Source organism: Equus asinus, chromosome 30 (genome assembly GCF_041296235.1).
Source record: "Equus asinus isolate D_3611 breed Donkey chromosome 30, EquAss-T2T_v2, whole genome shotgun sequence".
Lineage (NCBI taxonomy): Eukaryota > Metazoa > Chordata > Mammalia > Perissodactyla > Equidae > Equus > Equus asinus.
In genome coordinates, this window is record NC_091819.1 from 28,764,309 (window position 1) to 28,779,749 (window position 15,441).

The following is a 15,441-nucleotide window of genomic DNA, read 5'->3' on the forward strand; positions in this document are numbered from 1 at the left end:
TCTAACTTCCTGAAACTTTAAGGAGAAGATATAGATGTCTCTCCTTCTGTTCAGGAATTCTGACTCCAAATAAGCTATCCTGACTTTAAAAGGTTTCCACCACAGCCATAAAGAGGTCTCTGGGTCTTTCCATAGCACAAAATACTTCATTTTAAAATCTAGTTCAACTGATGCATTGCAAGCTAAACGAAGAGCATACTTTGGAATAATCAGCTCATTCATCTCTAGCAGAAGAGAAACAAAATCTCATCTTAAATCTTTTGCCAATTTAGGTCAGTAGGGAAACTGCTTTCCATCATATCTTTCTCCAAAATTTATTCTTTTAAAATAATTAACTACTAAGTCTTTATTTTAGCACATTATCAGCTGCTTCACCACATTAAGATTTTATATGCATTACCTCTTTCCTAATCTTCCCAATAAAGTTGTAAAGTATTTTCATCATTTCCATTTCACAAATAAGAAAATGGAGGCTGTCTGATTTCTAAGTCACTTGTTCATAATCATCAAGTCATTAAAGTTGTAAAACTGAGTCTCTAATTCAGGTTTTCTAGTTCTAAATTCTTGGCTCTTCTTAGTACGTCACATAATGTTTCAGGATAAATGTCAGCTGCTTACAAGAGAGGAAATAAAAGTTTTGTTTCTTTATAATAAGCTTTATATACTTCACTTTCTAGTTTTCTGCAATTAAATTGATAGAAAAGAGGTGACATATAGAGTATTCAAGTATCCCCCCAAAAAAATACTGAGCAAACTTGTTGTTTAGTACTCATACACTAAAAATAATTGCCATCTATTGTGAGAAAATTACATTTAAAAGCGCCAATGAGTTTTGATCATATGATTATAAGATAGGGGAAGTTCTAGGTGATAGATAAATTGTCAAAGAATAATACTGTTTCAGGATTTCTTTATAGAAATTACATTTGAAAAACGTCTTTTAGTCAATATTAGATTATTAGTACAAGGCTGAGAGCATATTTGGAATATCTATTGCCATGAATGTTAAAAACCTATCGTGAATTAACAGGTAACTAGAGTTGCCTGGAATCTGATATGGGAACTTGTTCAGGCTCGTCAATCTAAGCCAAATTTGTTGATTCCTTTGTCATAATAAAATTATCTGTAAGAATAAAGAGCCATTAGTAGGAAAACAATAGAAATGTAATTTCCTACAGTCACAGAAATTCCAAAGAATTTATGAGGTAAATAGTAAATGTATAAATAATTCAGTTTAAGAAAAAGTCTTATTTCCACAGGAAGATTCTGAAGCTCCAAGGAAACAGTGCGTATGAAATAACGCTATAAAGAGGGTATTATATGTTTATTTTTATAAGAATATCCTATAGAAATAAAAACCATCAGTGTGCTTCTGGAAGCAATAACTGTTGCTGGTTGGATGATTCAATTACCATGAACTATTCTGGCATGTTTCAAAAGCATTACCATTTTAAAACATAAAAAATGTCTAAAAATGCAACCATAGTAATAGATTCTGAGTGCATGGGTTGGGGGGTGAGGGAGAAAGACAATGACAAATTGGTCCAAAAGGACACTGAGGCTTCATAGTTGGAGGACTATTGTGCTGACAATTAGTGACAGGAAGCAGAGCACAAAACAAATGAATGAAAAAAGCTGAACTTGCAATGAAAGACCTTATTATAGTGCAGAAACATTATTGTAATAAAGGAGCAATGTACTCTCCTCTACAAAACTTCCAAACAGGCGCCCTAGTCTCTTTTCTCTTTCTCTGCATTTCATTTTTTCATTAGCATCTGTTTGATTATGTATTATTTCCAACCCAAAAGAATGCCTCTCTCTTTTTCCTAAATTCCAAGGCTCAAAGGTTCTTCCCTGCTGTGGCCTTGGACCTCATTTAACTTAGTCAAAATATAATAAATGCTTAAAAAATAACATAAAGACATACGGGGAAAAAACAGAAAGGCCATGATTTAGTAGATAACTACAGAGAGATCAACAAAATATATGCCCCTCAAGTCCAATTTGTTAAAAATGCAATGCCCGTGTAATCCACACTAAATATCCTGCTGATTCTGCCTCTAAAAATTCTCCCACAACTTCTTCAATATAATCAGAGGAGCAAGGCTGAATCTTCACCGACTACTGAATACTCTGCATTAAGCTTCAGTTTTCTTAAAGGGAAGCATCCAGAAGCTCTAAAACCTCTCTCCACGTACTAGTTGAGAGTGACAAGATCTGAGCCGTGACACTAATGTATAAACCAGTCTAGAGGCACAGAAAGCCCACACCTTCTGAACTGCCTGGGCTAGAAAACCCCTCACCTCCAGACCCTGAGGCAGCCAGAGATGCTTCAGTTAAGCAGTGGTGTGGAAAAAGCACTGGCCTTGAAATCTAAAATCTGTGGGTCTAGCTCCCACCTCCATCGCTTACTAGATGCATGACCACTGGCAAATTCCATGAGCCTACTTTCCTCAGCTACAAAATAGAAATATTATGTATCCTGCAAAAATGTCAGCAGGATTAACCAGATAGTCATAAAGTGCATAGCACACAGGTCTCAACGAATGGCAATTATTATTATTCTTACTTCTCAACAGACAATGTTTCAAAATATTATCACCTGCTGCTAATAGGCAAATGACAAACTTTTGGAAGAAAGGACTTTAGAGATCCTTCATTCTAACTTCCTCACGCCACAGATGACAAAACCCTGAGTCCCAAGGTGGTTAAGAGATCAGCCCAATATTACATAATACATTTCTATCAAATAACAGCCACCTGGCTACCGCCTCCATGCTCGTCCCCCTGCTATAGCACAGATAAGCATCGCTGTCACATAACACACACCCTCGAGAACGAGAGTCTGCTATTAACCTACTGTGCATAAGGCCTGACATACCACAAAGGTTTTGTAGGTGCTGACTAAACATTACTCGAAGAGAGCTGTCATCTCGGAACCCCACATATGATTAAATGCATTCAGCCAGGTATCAGACAGACCAGAGTCCAAACCACAGTTCTGCCATGTACTTGCTTTGAAACTTTGGGAAAGTTTTTTAATCTCTCTAGGTGTTAGTTTCATCATCTAGTTTGGTTTTTTTAAGGTAATATTTATTCCATGTTGTTCTTGTCATGACAAAATGTGATCACATAAATAAAGCATCTCGTACAAAGTAGGCTCTTAAAAAAATGTCACTTCTCTTCCCTAAGTTCCTCTTAATTTCCTATGTATTAATTATGAGTAAGATGGGATTAAAGCATCAAATATGACGGTATATAATCACTTTTTAATTTACAATTTTAAAAACTACACACAAACATCTACTTTCTAAAAAATAAAAATTTAAGTTAAAAAATAAATATTAAGCAAATAAATCAGGTATCTATATTTAACTTAACCAAAATGATCTATAAATTTAATCAGGTCGTAAATGAGTAGAGTCAGAAACGTATGCAAAAGAACTATGTTTACCCTTCAGATACGGAAAGGTATCATGGAGGAAAATGCTGGGATTGGTAGTAATATAAAACACCAGTCCAAGGATCCTTAGCATCAAAGGCTGGCTGGTGTTGGGTGGTGTTATATACTCAATGAATTTTTCCCTGAACAACTGAGATACAGGTATTGACTTATTAACAGTTAACTTAATGTAGAAAACGATGTGACAGATCCACCAGAGCTGCTTATCACATGTAGGCTACAGATGGTGATGCTCCCACCCCAGGCCCACTGTCCACGCTCCATCCACACCACGTCACCTCTCCTACATAAAAAAAAGTCAGATTCTTTAAAAATAAACAGATAAAGATATAATGTGCCCCTTTTCAAGCTAAAAGTTACAGTTTAAAAGCTTTTTATAGCTAAAGAAAAAATATTGCCTTTAAGATGGGATTTTAAAATGAAATATTTATTTGCATCAGTAAAATTATTTTATATTCTACTAGGAGAGAGGATGAGCAGCAATGCCACTACAGAAACGGCACATAAGACGCCAGGTGAGCTAACAGGGGACCCATGCCCAACCCTGACCCTGAGGAAACACAGGGTCTGGCCTGACTGCAGCATCCTGATAAATATTTCAAGTGCTACATTCATTCCTATCATTTACCCTTTGTCCTCTTTCGACATTTTTCACTGGATACAGGGATAAGGAAATAACATACCATCTGGAGCTTTCATTCATATCCGAGGATTTCAGACCCATTTAAATTAACAATAAGAGATTCAGCCCAAGTTTCTCAGAAATAATTTTTTCAAATTAATGCTATTCCTGTCACCTGGAATGTCTTCCATCTTTTGAAGCCTTACTATTTCTTCAAACAATCTCGATTTCCAATGAAGCTTTTCTTGATGATCCAGTCCTTAATGACACCTTCTTCTCCTAAACTCTTACTGAATTTATTAATCATAAAACTTCAGAACTGAACCACAAAACATCTCAAAATACCAATTCCAAGGGTTTGCAGCAGATTTTTGCTACTAGGTTGTAAATTCTTCAAAGCCAAGGGCTATATCAAATATCTGTGGATTAATAAAATGAACACAGGTTTCAACGTTAGCATTCTCTTAGACACAGAGTGAAATTGTGGCTCTGCCATTTGCCAGGGAAGTGACCTAAAGCAAGTCCCATCATCTCTCTCAGTCTCTTTAAAACGGAGAACGTAATACTTACCTCAGAGTGTCGCTGTGAAGATGAAAAGAGATAACATATGTGAAAGGGCCTGGCACATAGTAACGCTCAAAGAAAGCTTGGTTTCCTTCCTGATTTCCTTTTTTCCCTCAGTACCTGGTACAATGTTGAGAACACAACAAACCCTCAATAAAAACTTGCTAAATATTCATTAGAATTTAGATTTCTAGCAATATGTTTAAACATGAATTGTGATATGTCTATGTTTCCAAATTGTGTTAAATCATACACACCAAGGTAAGAAATTTCAAAACAGAGTAAGTACGTGAGGTTGTTATTTGGAATGACTAGCAAAGGAAGTCAAGGAAGGAGTCAGAGGTAAAAGTACTTAAGAATAATTCAGTGAAAATAATTACATGTAGAGTGTTCTTTACTTAAGTGTCTTTGGACAAGAGATAACTGACTGCTGACCTTAAGAGAACTTGAGTGAGAGAGAGGGAAGGAGGGAGGCAGGGAGGCAGGGAGAAGAAGAAGAGGGGAGAAGGGAGGAAAGAAAAAACAGGGAAGGGAGGGAGGGAGGGAGGGAAGAAGGAAGGCCAGCTCTGCTGGGATCTCTTTCATGTCCTCACATCACTCGATGCAAGCTATTGGAGCTGATCACTCCTAGCCTGCCTTCCCCTAAGAACAAGCCCGTTGCATCCTCCATCTTACAAAAAAATAATCATTTAATGGAAGAACCAAATTAATTTTAATTTTCCTCCCAGTGGATGATAACCAAAGGATATTCTTAGAACAGTCAGAAAGATATTTGAGAATTTTATTACTTTTATTAAAAAACAAAAACAACTTCTGACTAAAAAGGGCGTAATAATAGTCACACGGACCCTTATCTACCTGCAGAAGCTTTGTCTTCCACAGGCCAGGCTTTAAAGAATTTGGTTTGCGCCCAGTTCCTCTGAGGCCAATCCAGTGGTGCTGCCCTTCCAGCTGCAGTGGTGTCTTCCTCGTGGGCCAGAAGGAGGCCATGGGCATGGTTTAAGAGTCTAGCTCACGTTGTTTAGTTACAAGAAAGATTAGCCCCTATAGATCAAAGTCCTTGGCATTAAATGAAATGGAGATTCACTTCATCTCTAGCAGCAGGCTTCAACTACAAGAGATTGTTGTAAATAGGTTCTACTTAAAACTTGTAATGGTCTTTAAAGAAAAAAGTAGTTTCCTCTCCACTCCAATATAATTTAGCTAGAGAGGGAAGAATGGCTGCCATTTAACTCGATTGAGCAAATAATACTGAGCATCTTCTATCTTAAATTAATGCTTTTATTTGCATAGCATTTTATAATTTACAAAGTGCTTTCACGTATATCATCTCATTTAATCCTCACCACACTCCTGAGTCAGCCCTGATAGTCTAGCAGTTAAGATTCAGCACTCTCACCACCACGGCCAGGGTTTGTTTGCCAGTCAGGGAACCACACCACTGTCTGCTGGTTGTCATACTGTGGTGGCTATGTGTTGCTGGGATGCTGAAAGTTATGCCACCAGGATTTCAAATTCCAGCGGGGTCACCCATGGTGGACAGGTTTCAGCGGAGCTTCCAGACCAAGACAGACTAGGAAGAAGGACCTGGCCACCCACTTCCAAAAAAATTGGCCATGAAAACCCTGTGAATAGCAGCAGAGTAGCGTCTAATAGAGCAGTGGAAGGTGAAAGGATGGCACAAAAAGACTGGGCAGGGTTCTTCTCTGTACATGTGGGCGCTAGGAGTCGGAATCCACTCCACAGCACTGAGAACCATAACAATAATCCTGAGAAGTAGATATTATTAACCTCCTGTTTAAAAATGAGAAAAACTAAGATTAGAAAAGTTATGTGATTTGCCCAAGGTCACGCAGCTAGTAAAGTAGCAGAACCAAGACTCGAACTCAGGTCTTCTGACTCCAAGTCCAGTGATCTTCCAGCACACCAGATCTTGTAATAAACGTTAAAGGCAATTTTAAAAATGAGTATACACAGTCGTTATGCTCTAGATGTTTACTACTCTCCTTGATTCTACATAAGTCCCCATACTAATGTGCTTTCTGACGAGTGGGGCTGAGAAAGCAAGGACTGCAACTCAACAGGTTAGCTTCCAAGTCGATCAGGAAGGAGGGTGAGAGAGCATGAAAGCTCCTAGGGAAAGGACAGAATCTCACAGCAATCAGAGCAGGCCACCCAGAACGTCAGCAGGAAGGCAGCTTTAAAACAGTAAGATTATCTAACAGGGACACACGTAAATTTACGTTTACAGAGGACATACAACTGACGAAATCTTTCAGAGATGCAGACGGTTGCTCTCATACCTAGGAGCTGGATTTGAAACTGTAGACCGCCACAGTAATATCCATTCAAATGGGATTACACATTTCCTCTTTTGCACATTTGTTGTGTAACGGAGAAAAAAGGAGGGAAGAGTAAAATTTCTGCAGAAATTTTTTTCTTGTCAAATTGGAGCGTGATTTGAATGAGCGGATGGAAAAATAACTAAACATGGCATTATTACTCTTATGATTTTCTAAAAACTAGCTCCTTTTAAAGTGATTTTTTTTAAAGCTTTTCTCCACTCCCAACTCTAAGCTTGGTTTATGGGTTAAATTTTGCAGATATATAAATATAATACCACCTATAAAAATGAAGGAGGAAAATTTGATTAAATTTACAGTAATACACTTTATGCTGAATTTTTAAGTAAGGCATCTACTCCTTACGGTGAGATGCACCTATTAGAAAACATAACTTTCTGTTTGCTTAAAAATCTGATCACAATTTAGGGGGAGAAAAGCACCAAATCTTCAAATGGTCTAAAAATGACTCAAAACAGAAACAGGGTTAGGAATTCCGTATGCAACTGAACCTAATAGAATGTAGCAATTTATGTCAAAATGAAGATATACAGAACATCAAGGAGTAACAGAAGAAAAAAGGAATTCTAAAAATACATAGAGTCTAAACGTAAATATTAACAAAAAAATAATAATTCATCTTCCTCTTGTGAAAAATGGAGAAATGTGAGACTTTTCTGAGCAAGAAGATGGTATTTATAAAGAAACAATTTTTGGAAGATGAACCTATCCTATGCAATTACCACGCTTCTAAATACTCCAGAGAGGAGGCTGCTAGAAGGCAAGAGGTCATTTAGGAGACCATCCAAATAATCCTGCAAGCAGCTAATGAAGAACTGAACTAGGATGGCTGCAGTGAGAGCGTGGAAAGTAAGGAAACAAGACGACACCCTGCAGAGTGCCTGACGGAGGGGACGAGGAGGAGCGCGTTTGCCCCAGACGCACGCCTGCTCCTGCACACTGTCACCGGGTAGGTACTTCTTACCCAGTACTGACCTGCACACCTAATGCTCAAAAACCTCCAGTGGTTTCCATTAAAAACATCAGAGTGGTATTCAAGACCTTCCACAATCTGATGACAACCTATCTAATCTTAACTTTCTTGTTCCTTCAATATAAAGTCTCTGCCTATCTAGGATATTGCCTATACTATTCACAAAACAAGCTACTCAATTCCAGACTTCGTATGTTTGCTTAGATTGTTAACCTCACGGAGAAAGGTCTTCCTTTTCCAAAAACCTAAGTATCACCTATCCTTCAGGGCTGATGCTAACCTCATCTCACGAATAAATTCTTATCTGGGCACCCTAGCTTACCTTTACTGATTCTCTCAACTTTTACAGCATTTATTTTTTATAAAATTCATTTTGGCAATTAATCTCATTTTCCCCCCATTGCTATGTCTTCCGGAGTCAATGACAAATTCCAACATATAAATTGTATTTTATATTCCTTTTAGTATGTAGTATGGTTCTAGTGATAATAAACTCCTTAAAAGTGAGCTATCCTGGTCTCTTGTAATCTTTGTACATATGCATAGTATAGGGTTGTTATTCTAGGTTGTATTGTGTGTTACATAAGACCAAGGATCAAAGCTACTTCTCTAACCTCCTGAACAGCCACAAAGGAAGCATTACTACTTTTTCTACATTTTTAAAATCTCTGAGTCTAATATTTTTTTCAGCAGTAAAGGTGTTTTTGGGTAGGTTTAAGTCCCATAACTTCCTTTCTTTCAAAGAGAAGAAAATAGGCTAGTGAGTAAACATTTCATTTCACTTTTAAAATTGGCCTAAGAAATGCAGACCGATCTATTTTTAAAAAAAGGGATTGAAGAAAGGTTTCAGAAAGGAAAGGGATACTGTCAGAGTGGGCCCATATTTGCAACACAGAATAAGGTATAATTCTCTAGGAGGTTCTTTCAGGGGTACAGGCTGGCACTTCTCCCTTCTCACCACTGAGAGCAAGAAGGAAAAGAGAAAAAGTAGGATGAGCCCCAAGACACGTGGGCAAATGTTCAAGTTCTCCACCGAGGGACTGTTTACACTTCTGAGTTGGGCTGATAACTGTCGAGATGTCAGAGACGACGACTACTGGGGAGACAAGGTATTGTACTCAAAGCACCTTTGAAGGCAGCTCTACAACAATGCTTGTGTATATCTTAGGTTATTTTTCAGTCAAAATGTAATGTTTCCTTCCTGTGCAAAGATAATATCAATCTATAATTAGCAATTTACCAAACCATAATTGTGATTAGAGATGTACTTTGCTTGAAAAAAACACTATTTTTACTTACATTTCTACAGTAGTATATTTAGAAGGTACCTTCACATACAGCTCATATTTGACCCACCAAAGAAGGACGAAGGTCAAAGACCATCATCCACGTTTTATAGGGCTTGGAGAGTTTACGTTCTACATGCCAAAGGATATCTAGCAATTTAAGTGTTGGAACTCCAACCCAAAATCAGATCTCAAGGCTCTTAATATAGGGAAAATGTCACAGAATGGGGGTGGGGAAATAACATTTAAATGGCAGCAGAGAAACCTGAGTTTTAATCCTGAAACTTAACTAGCACTACCTACTAGAGCGACCTTAACCACACCAATGAATTTCCAAAGGCTCCATTTTTCTCATCTGAAAAAGGAAAAACCTGGACTAGATTTTTTCAGACATTCACTCAAAAATAATTATCAAGCCTAATATGTAGGCAGTAGGAGATAAAGATAACACTAGGCTCTTTCCCCTAAAATACCTCACAGACTAGTGGATGAGACATACACATAAAGAAAGTAACCAAGAAACAATGCGAAAATGACAAAAGATAACAGTTTTGTGAAGGACAGGGAGGAGTAACTTAGCAAGGAATGAGGCTTGGAACTTAAATCTGAATTGTCTTAAAGGATGAAAAAAAATTATCCAGGCAAACAGAGCACAGGAGGACATTCCAAGCAGAGGGAATAACAAACAAACAAAGCTCAGGGTAGAAAAGCAGAGTAGTGTGTACAGGGAACTACAGACAGCTCTGCACTGCCGAAGTGTAACTGCACAGCAAAGGGAGACGAAGCGAGAAGTGAAAGCAGAGGCCAGACTGAGGAGATCCTTGTATGACATATTAAGGAAGCTGGACTTTATCCAGCAGGCAATGAAGATCTAGGCCAGAGCCCTCACAGGGGAATGACACAGTTGGATTTAATTTTAGAAAGATCACTTTGCCAGTCACATGAAGGAAGAATATGAGTGGTGGAAACTAGAGGCGGCGCCTCCAGTTAAGAATCTACAGCAGAGATGACGAGGGCTTGTCCTAGGCTGACCACAGGAAAGGACGTAAGTTCAAGAAATAAGAAGCAAAATCGGCAAGATTAGAAAAGAACTGGGAGTAGGGTGAAGATGTGAAGAAAAGGAAGGCATGGAACGGATCCATGTTTCTGTTCTAGACAGACCTGAGATACTGAATCACCCTGAGTTCAGCTTAGGGCATGCTGAGTTCAAAAAACACCTGGAGAGAGATGTCCAGTAGTCCACTGAATGGAGTAACCTAATGTTCAGGGGAGAGGCCTGCCCTGAAGATATGTAAGTATGAGAGGAAACTGTATACAGGTACTGACTGAAACTTTAAAGTGAATGTGATCCCCAGGGAGAGGGTTCAAAGTGAAAAGAGGCCTTGGCCAGAACCCAGTTAGACACCAAAATGCATGCAATAGGCAAAGAAAGAAAACCAGGGGAGAGGCAGCCCAGAGCACACTGGGAGGATCATCCCCAGAAGGAAGCGGTGATCAACAAAATAAAATGGAGCCCAGATGTAAATCCATGAAGAGAAGAACTGAAAAATGTCCACTGGCCTTAGAGATTGAGTGGCCATGGGAGAATCTATTAAAAGTGGTTCAATCAAGTGAATAAGAGAGAAAGCTGGACTGCGGGGGACTGAGAAGTAGAAACAATTTTTGGAAATTTTAAATCAGAAGAGAAGGGATTTCAAATTTAATGAAGATTGGAAAGATCAATTCTACCACCCTTCTACTTCTCATAATTTAATTTTTCATATTGATAAAAAGCCTAGTTTGTTAAAATTCCATTAAAATCCACCTATATTTGAGGCTGGCCCAGTGGCGCAGTGGTTAAGTTCACATGCTCTGCTTTGGCGGCCAGGGGTTCACCTGTTCGGATCCCAGGGATAGACCTGTGCACCACTCATCAAGCCATGCTGTGGGAGGCGTGCCACATATAAAATAGAGGAAGATGGGCACGGATGTTAGCTCAGGGCCAGTCTTCCTCAGCAAGAAGAGGAGGATTGGCAGCAGTTGTTAGCTCAGGGCTAATCTTCCTCAAACAAAACAAGACAAAACAAAACAAAACCCACATAGATTAAATTTGAAGTACCACTTTTACTTATCAGGAAAACAGAGGACTCACATTGCAGCTATCAATGGAATATATGTATATATAACAGTTTCCAACATACCTTAGAAATAGGGTGTAAAATAGTCTCTTGTTTCATATACCAAATGGGGCTGGGGCAAAAGGGAAACTATTGGTGAAGTAATCCTCTTTTGCTCCAACTGTCCCTTCTCTTAATGTCTCATAAACACATTCTTCATCACCCTCTGCCTGGAATATCCTTCTCCTCTATTTTAATTTGCTTAACTCCTCTTCAGTCTTCTAGGGCCTGCTCAAACTCCCCCTCACAGAATGTTAGAGACAAAAAGGGCCTTACAAATTCATTAAATCCAACTGTTTTCACTATGCTGATAAAGGAACTAAAAGACCAGAGTTTCAGAGAATGACCTGCCCAAGGTCGTATTCATGGCTTATGGCAAAGCTGCAATTTGCACTATTTCTTCAACCACTGCCCATTTCACTACTCATTATTTCCTCAGGTAATTATTATCTATAAAATTTAAGATTTCAATAAGTCAAGCTTTAAGAATAATCAATTTAAAGTAGTTTATTCATTATAAGATCCATGTTAAGCTGGTCTCTAACTTTACTTGTTAGTTTGCACCAACTACCTACAACTACTTGATTACACAAGAAAAGATTACAGATGTCAGCTAATGTTTATTTCGTGGATAAGCTGACTGTCAGCCAGTAAATAGGATCCCTCCCCAAGAGCGCAGCATCTATTTCCGCCTCTGCCAGTGGAAGTGTTGGAGCAGATGTTGGCAGACTGTGACATACAGTATGTCTTTAAAATTGGTTGGGGTGTGAAATTTCATAAGGTCAAAAAATGCCGCATTTTGATCAGCAGATACAGGAATTCTATACTTTTATAAATTATTTCATACAAACCAATAGCATTTGCTAGTAAAATAAAGAAACTAAGAAACCATACTTGCTTTAGGTAGGATGTGACAATGTACACTGCTAATGTTTTAAAAGCCAATTTCTATTACTTTAAAGCAAATGTTCACCCGAAAGATCTTTAGAATGAAAATGTGTTCTTAAGTCAATATGAAATACAAGATTTTAATTTGACAATAGGATTTTTTAAATAATTTCCTACTGAAAGAAAGCCATAAATAACTAATGAGCATTTTGGTGGGGGAGAAAATAATCTTCTTAACTAACACATAAACAGTGTTCTCATTTTTTTTTAAGTGAAATCCTTATATAAGAATCCCCTAAACAAATGGAGAGTTTTGTGTTTTTTTAAAGCTAGTAACCTTATCATTCAAGTGATTTCATAAACCCTTTGGTTTACTGTTTTAAGTTTATTCTTTAAAAAAATTAAAAGAGAGTATCCATAAAAAGCCCTGGCACTCTTATAAAGGTAAAATGACTTTTTGTAACTTTCAAGGACTTTTGTTATCTTGGATTTTTTGATGTTGTATTTTATCGTCTTTTGTATTTTTTTACTTCAATTTTCCCTCATATCTCCTCTAAATATGGCTGGTAGATAACAACACACAACCAAAATCAAAATTAAGAACGGTATCTAAAGATTTTACCTCAACAGTACAGACTTTAGCCCTTTCGCAAGTTTACTTTAACTTAACCTAACTTTTAAAATGCCTTATTTCTGAATTAACACGGAAAAACCTTTTCATTGGTTAATCAGTAATTTGAACATTCTGAAGAGCCTGGTCATAACAACAATAACCATCATCATCATCTTTCATTTTACTTTGTGCTATGTTCAAGCAACTATATCATTTCTAAATAAATTTAAATTATGAAAATTTTTGCTAGATATTTGTAAGGAATAAAAATTTAACTACAAAGAAAAATCTCCCCAGAAAATAATTTCTAATGTAAACCACTTGTTTCTCACCATACAGTCAATCAAAAGAGCTAAGATTATGACGGGAAACTTTGAATAGAAATGCACTGAGTACTGCAATGTCTTACAACCACGTTCACTCCAGCAGCCAATTTCAAAGGTCTTTGTTTACATTTTATAAAGAAAAACTTAGGTATACATTTGGAGAACTGTGTTTATCACATTCAAGTTCTAACTATAAAAGATATTAAACGATATTACATTCTATAAGACCACATATTATCGATAATCCCTAAACTGAGAAACTGAAATTCTACCAAAGCTGAAAATTTCTCTGCTATTAAACACAAACTAAACTTTCTCATAGGATCCTCATACATCCTAAGACATCTCACACATAAGGTCACACAAAGAAACACACACAACGTGACTCAACAATCCTAATCAACTTACTTGCCACTGAGAAGTTGTTGAGAGGATAAGGTAGGTCCACATCTTGAGGTTTCTCCTTATACCCTATGAACGAGCCATCTGTCTTCAAAAGGAAGTATCTTGGCCTCCAGTTTTTTATATATTCTCCTACAAGAGGAGAGCATGCATGTTAATGCTGGGGAAAAAAATGAACCGCAGCTTTTATGTGAAAAATAAATTATGGTACAATATATGTCCCACAACACTGGCCTCCAAAAATTTAGTTAGGCAATTTTCTTTTAACTTAGCTTACAAAAGAAAATACATAAGCCTGCAATTAAGATTCAATAAAAACCCAAACATGTTTTGTTTTTAATGATTTCACACTTTGATAATTCATTTACACCATTATTTCTTCAGAGAATCATTCATCTGAGTACACATTTTGTTCAGTTTTTCATTTTATCAGATGGTTGTTAGAGCATATTTTCAGCCGTTTTAAAAAGCCTTGGTAAATCATCCACACAGAACCAAGGAATTTCAACAAAAAGCACTTATCATAAGAGGGATATGAAACAAACGTTTCTCTTTCACATACCAGTGACTCTCTCATTTTTTTAAAAGAAAGGGAAAGAAGTCTATTTTCACTGGTAAATCTTTATCATAACTTGTTTAAACACTTTATTGTTCTACATGGGAGAATAACCTTCTTTACAATGCTGTAAATAAGTGAGGGAAATGAAAGAACAAGGGTTACCAGAGCATAAAAACCATGCACACACTCACACACACAAACAAAGCAACTGTAAGAACACATGGTACAGCACCAAGCACGTCAGAGTAAATAAATGTATATTTTATCAGATTCTGACAAAAACTATAGCCTAGCTACCAAAATATAAAGTTTTAGCAACCAGATCACCTTTTGCATACCTCATAACTCTTCTTAATTTTAATGTGGCATCAGAGGTATTCCCTGATGCTACAAGAGCTGGAAGGCTACCTGGCCTCAATTTTCACTTCTCTGCTGAATATTTCTACCTGGTATTTCAATCTCAAATGCTTAATCATAGTACTACAGAAATTTGAAAGCAGTTGAACTTTCCCCGAAAGTCAGCTTCTCTTGACCCCGTTACCTAAGCTCAGAGCTAACACCTGCCTGTTCCCTCTCCTTATCCCATGAGTAGCTAGGTCAATACTATCTGCATAAGTCTCTCTTTTAGACCAACCTAAGTCAGGCCCTAACAGCTTTTATCTGCCCTTCTGCTAATGCTGTGACTGCTCTCCCATTCTATTTAACCCCTTCCATCCTAATGCATCTATCACCTCCAGATTAATCTCATGTCTGTGTGTACCATTTTGACTGTATGACTTTTCTGCTCCAAAATATTCTGACTCCTTAGCATTTACTGTAAAGCACAAGTCTCTCAGCATAAAATGTAAGCTCCTCCATACTCTCACCCCAACACATATTTCCACATGGAGTCATTCCTCTGAGTCAGCAGTTGTCCAACATCTTACCTCAGACCTCCTCATACCCTTCAATATTACTGAGAACCCCAACAAATTTTTGTTTATGTAGATTACATCCATAATGTTTACTGTATTAGAAACTGAAAAGAAGAAAATTTAAATTCTTTTAGTATAGCCTTTAAAAGTAATAATAAACTCACTACATATAACAAATGCTTTTTATGAAAATAATCTTATTTCCTAAAAAAAATTAGGGAGAAGAGCAGAAATTTTTGCCAACCTCTTTAATGTTTGGTTTAGAAGATGACTGCCAGATTCCTATACCTGCCTCTGCATTCATTCTGCTGT

The 15,441-nt window shown here is 37.4% G+C and overlaps 1 protein-coding gene across 5 annotated transcripts in view; it reads right to left on the minus strand.

Annotated features, from left to right (window-relative positions):
- AKT3 (AKT serine/threonine kinase 3) overlaps nucleotides 1-15,441 on the minus strand; it is a 328,499-nt gene that overhangs the window by 177,311 nt on the left and 135,747 nt on the right. For 4 of the 5 annotated variants that reach the window (XM_070501391.1, XM_044762924.2, XM_070501390.1 and 1 more), the window contains one exon: nucleotides 13,663-13,788. The exons of the other annotated variant lie outside the window; for it this stretch is intronic. Coding sequence is in view for 3 of the 4 variants with exons in the window: in XM_044762924.2 (XP_044618859.1) it covers nucleotides 13,663-13,788 (126 nt within the window). In the remaining variant the exon portion in view is untranslated. The remainder of the gene's footprint in view (nucleotides 1-13,662; nucleotides 13,789-15,441) is intronic. 5 annotated transcript variants of the gene reach the window in all.